Here is a 4,767-nt window from a genome sequence, read left to right on the forward strand (position 1 = left end):
ACTTGTGCATTTCGAAAATAGAAAGACCAACAAGTGGTTTGCCTTCAATAAATCTACGTTTGTATGGTTTTCCTTCTACTAATATTTTGACCCTAGTTTCTCGTTTGGAGGACCTCATTTGATGCTGCTTTGATGGAAGGCTGCCAGCACAATAAGCAAGAAAAATGTAGCAGAGATAAGTTTCAACCCTTCTTTAAAGACTGTAAGGGCACGTGTAACCAACAAAGAATTTTAATATGTACCTATGGTCAAATTTTTTGAAAGGAAACATTTGTAAGGGTAAAAATTTTAATAAACTTTTCTAAAAAACAAAAAAAAAAAACCTTTTAATAAACCTAAAGTCAATTTTTTTTTTTTTTTTATTGTCAAGAGCCTCATAACTAAGCTAATATTTTTTAATTATTTAAATAATTCAATTATAAAAACACTCATTAATTGAATTACTTAAATAATTATTTTTAAGACATTTGTTAATAAATTATTTTAAAAAAAATTTAATATACATTTGTAAAGTAAAATAATTTAAAAAATACTTCTTAAACCAGATTAACTTTTTCCTTATTTAATTTTTCTTACAACTCCAACTATAACATTAAAACACTTTCACCCACCACCGGATAAAATAATCATATACTGGAATGACATAGGAACGGATGTGGTCAAACTGAGAAATTTTCACCAGTGTTCTTAATCAAAATAATACAGGAACAGAGTGAGAGTTGAAGAAGCCAAGAAACTATGATAGATAATCTACTTATCTGACAGTGGACGGTTGATAAGTACAGATTTTTTGAACTAAAAGACATATATTCATCGAATTGGATATACAGAAACTATCAGACATCATTGATAAGAGATGGAAACCCCCCTGCAAAATTGTATTTACAAGTCCTGATAAGTCAATAAAATTGATCGCATGTAAAATCCTAATCCCGAAACCCAGTTTCTGTCTCTCTCTCCCTCTAGAATTTATTTTTGTTACAATTTTTGAGTAAGATAACCTGGGAATTACTAATACTCTTCCAGTCCTCGCTAGGCCTCCACTGATCAGCAATGTCCTTAGCAATTTTATTGGCATCAGAGGCTGTGCCTAGTAGTCCTCTCCTTGTGAACCCTACTGTATACAATCCATTCTCTCCTTTCCAACCGTTAGGAAATGGTGTTCTAGGCATGCCATCTTTTGTGAAGAAATCACAGCCCTGGGTATCAAATCAGAGAGTTGCTGCTTATTGAGTTATTGCGCATCTCAAAAACTTAAAAAGTTGTATCCATGTAGGAATAAAAATTTGGACACTTCAAATAATAGGACTCTGTAAGTAATATTTGGTTACACTTTTGATGCACTGTCATGCCAATGTCACCACAGCACGGCAACAGAAATGTTTCAGGTGCTGCTTAATGTCACGAAAAATAAGGAGCCCCCATGTTTTTCATTGTTTTCTCAGAATTATAATCAATGAATTGTAAAATTCTAAACAAGGATATAACTAAAGCCTGGAATCCTAGTTGTGCTTCTATCTAGACTAGAAACACAGTGCAAAAAGGGTTTTTTGCAAGTTGCTACCCCCATAGAGCACAACTTTCATGATAGTTACATATCATAAAACCCCACAAGAAATATACATTTTTCTGTTTTAAATATAAAATAAAAGGTATGTACAAAAGGCATAATAGCCCAAAAGAAAACCAGACTGATTTTATTCTTTTTTGCATGGAGAAAAGAAGAGAATTGTAGGCTTGTGCGGCCTCTGTACATGAGTCCAGTGAAAGTGATAGATGATTCATAATAAGATAGAGCTAAAACTAAAAAAGTTCAACAGCTAGCTCATGTTTACCTTCAGCCAAGAAGGCACATTGCTTTTGTACCCAGTTGCTAGGATTATAGAGTCGAACTCCTTTTCTTGACCATCCATAAATTTGGCTCCATTTGTTGTTATCTCCTTCACACCTACCATTACCTGAAACCCTAACAAGATTAGCTGAAGCCTAAATGTATAGCAATAAATTACACGTGGGCACAAAACACACCAAAAAAAAAAAAAACAAAGGGAATCAATAAAGGGTCTATTTTATTTACCTTTATTTTACCGGATTTAATTTTTGATAAAGCTCCAACATCAAGGACTGGGGTCTTGCCTGTAACATTTTTGTGCTCCATAGGACCTGTTTTGGGGCGGTGGAGGCCTAATTTTTCTGTGTTTCCCAGGGTGAAGTAAGACATTAGCAAAAGGAATTTGTCTACTACACTTAAGGGAAACAATTTGAGTAGAGCCATTGCTAATCCAAATGATGAGATACCAAACATTTCTCTGGGCAGAACGTGCACCTGTATCGTCATCAAAAATTGTACAAAAAGGTAAAGGAAAATAAGCAAAAGTCATACACTAAATGATACTAAAAAACAAGAATTAGGAACAAAAAAATAAAAAGGAAAGGCTAAATAGAAGGCAAAATAAAATAAAGAACTTACCGTATTTCTAACAACCAAATGAGGGACAGCTTTGTGCCTACAAAGATCCAAGCTGATTTCCATGCCAGAATTGCCACACCCAATAACCAAAACCTTGTGGTTTTTGAAATAAGAGCCAGACCTATATTCACTAGTATGAACAACACGACCATCGAAGCGTTCGATCCCAACAATTTCAGGTATGATTGGCTCGGCATTTTCGCCGGTGGCTACAATCAGCCACCGGGAATTGTATTCCATGTCCAGAGTCTTAACCCTCCAATACCCACAACTGGAATCGAACTTAGCGCTCTGGACATTCTGGTTGAACTTGGGTTTAATTGAGAAGTGTGTAGCATAATCCTCCATGTATGAAATGAACTGCTCTTTTGTTGGGTACTTGGGGAAATTTAGAGGGAAACCAAGTAATGGGAGAGCGCAAAAGCGCTTGGGAAGGTGGAGTTTGAGGCGGTCATAGGTTCTTTGTTGCCAAAGTGAAGCTATGCAGTTGCTTCTCTCAAGAATAACAGAAGGGATTCCATGTTCAGATAGGCAAGCAGAGACAGCAAGACCAGATGGTCCAGCACCTATAATGATTGGCTCTTGAACCCAAGCACACATTGGTGTTGATTCTTCTTTTTCTTTGCAAGAACCCATGTAAGAAAATCTCAAGAGCAGGATGAAGTAGGGGTTAGATGAAAAGAACAAGAAAGGAAAGATAGTAAAGCAAGAATCCTCTGTTTTTTGTTTCTTTTGAAAATACTCTGTTTTTTCTTTTATTGTTTTTTTAGGCCCTGCTCCTGTTACTATATTTTGCTGAGTAAAAACCTTGGGTGAATAAGGTGTGGTATCAAAATAGTGCAGCTTGTGGTGAGGGAAACGAAGAGACAGATAAGACACTGAGGGGAAGATTCAATGAGAAGCGAATCACGGGATGAAGCCTGGGGTCTGAGAGTTTTTAATGCATATAATGCAGAGAGAGAAAAACAGAGTTTTTTTTATGAGAAGTGAAAGCAAGGTAGAAAGACTGGAAGAAGAGAAATTATGAGGAAGAAGTAATTAATTTATAGAGAGAGAAAGAGTGAGTGGAGTAATGGAAGCGTGAGGGTTAAGGAAAAGGATTTGAGTTTTCTCTCTCAAGGCCTTTCTTCTCAGGTTCTCGGTTCTCCTCTGCAGGGAGATTCTTGCGTCCTGGAACTGGTAAGAGTGTTAGCGTAGGAAGCGAATGGAAATGGGCAAGGTGAAGATGGCAATAAATAGCTAAATAGTTGAGTGGTCCGAAAATTACAAACAAAAATAAGTAAGGAAAGGTAAGGCAAGGAAAAGCAAGGAAAGGAAAGGCAACTTCCATTTGTTTTTTTATGCTCTATTTGTTTCGACATAAAAAATTTTCAAATGTAGAAAATTTTACATGTAACCATTTGCAGGAAAAAAATTTCAAGTGTTTGAATTGACCTCAATACTAGAAAATGCAAATACAAACCAACAACCACCAACCACCGCAAACCCAATCACCACAATCACCACCAGCCACCTAAATCACAAATCGGAGAGAAAAAATCAACAAAAGCCAACTAGCCACCACAGCCCGTCCAACCACCACCACCCACAGCAACCCCTAAGCCATCCCAGAAACCCAGATCATGAAGGAACAAAAAACCCACTCACTCTCAGCGATTCCAAATTAGAGATCTTAGCAGTGGCGTTTGTAGCTTTCAAAACCAGATCCAACCAACGAGCAGCGGTGATAAGGCTCACCTCGGGCCTCTCACGGCGACTTCTCCAATGACAAAACAGACCGAAATCTAATGGTGGTGCCACTAGAATGGAGGTGAAGGGCGGCGAAGGATGCTAGCGGAGTGGAGGCAGAGAGTGGCCGGGGGGTGTTGTTGATGGTTTGGGCTAGTGTGAGAGAGGATGAGTAAAGTATGAGAAAGGGAGAGACTCGGGTGTGAGGCTGTGAGATTTTTGTAAAATATTTTACACTTGTTTTTTTGGTAAAATATTTTACAAGTTTTTAACCACAAAGTTTTAGTCAAAGGAAAATATTTTACAACTTTGACTATATTTTACATGCAATCAAACACTTGAAAATGGAAAAATATTTTACGGAAAATATTTTATATCGAAACAAACAGAGCGTTAATGGCATATGTGAGTAAAATTTAACTTTAAATATTATTGAATGACGTGAGTTTTTGTAGTTTTTATGTTTTGGTAGAACCATGGAAAATGAGTGTTGAGTTGTTTGTAGGGGGGTTTGAGTAATGTTGTTTGTAATTTTTTGAAATGTGTGTGGGTGAAAAAATGTGTAGAAA

At 36.7% G+C, this 4,767-nt stretch overlaps 1 protein-coding gene across 1 annotated transcript; it reads right to left on the reverse strand.

Moving 5' to 3' along the window:
* Window positions 1-693: 693 nt before the first annotated feature.
* LOC115970829 (probable indole-3-pyruvate monooxygenase YUCCA4) lies at window positions 694-3,744 on the reverse strand. Its single transcript, XM_031090448.1, has 4 exons — window positions 2,471-3,744; window positions 2,078-2,326; window positions 1,836-1,958; window positions 694-1,199 (listed from the first exon to the last, which is right to left on the reverse strand). The coding sequence occupies exons 1-4, from the start codon at window positions 3,104-3,106 to the stop codon at window positions 963-965; spliced, it is 1,245 nt and encodes a 414-aa protein (XP_030946308.1). The 5' UTR covers window positions 3,107-3,744; the 3' UTR covers window positions 694-962.
* Between the last annotated feature and the right edge of the window lie 1,023 nt (window positions 3,745-4,767).

The sequence above is a fragment of the Quercus lobata genome, chromosome 12, assembly GCF_001633185.2.
Source record: "Quercus lobata isolate SW786 chromosome 12, ValleyOak3.0 Primary Assembly, whole genome shotgun sequence".
NCBI classification, from domain to species: domain Eukaryota; kingdom Viridiplantae; phylum Streptophyta; class Magnoliopsida; order Fagales; family Fagaceae; genus Quercus; species Quercus lobata.

Coding starts and splice junctions, on each gene's coding strand:
- LOC115970829 (XM_031090448.1), bottom strand. CDS start 3,106: ATGGGTTCTTGCAAAGAAAAAGAAGAATCAACACCAATGTGTGCTTGG. Junction 2,327..2,470: donor ATTTGGTTGTTAGAAATACG/GTAAGTTCTTTA, acceptor ATGACGATACAG/GTGCACGTTCTGCCCAGAGA. Junction 1,959..2,077: donor TTAAATCCGGTAAAATAAAG/GTAAATAAAATA, acceptor TTAGGGTTTCAG/GTAATGGTAGGTGTGAAGGA.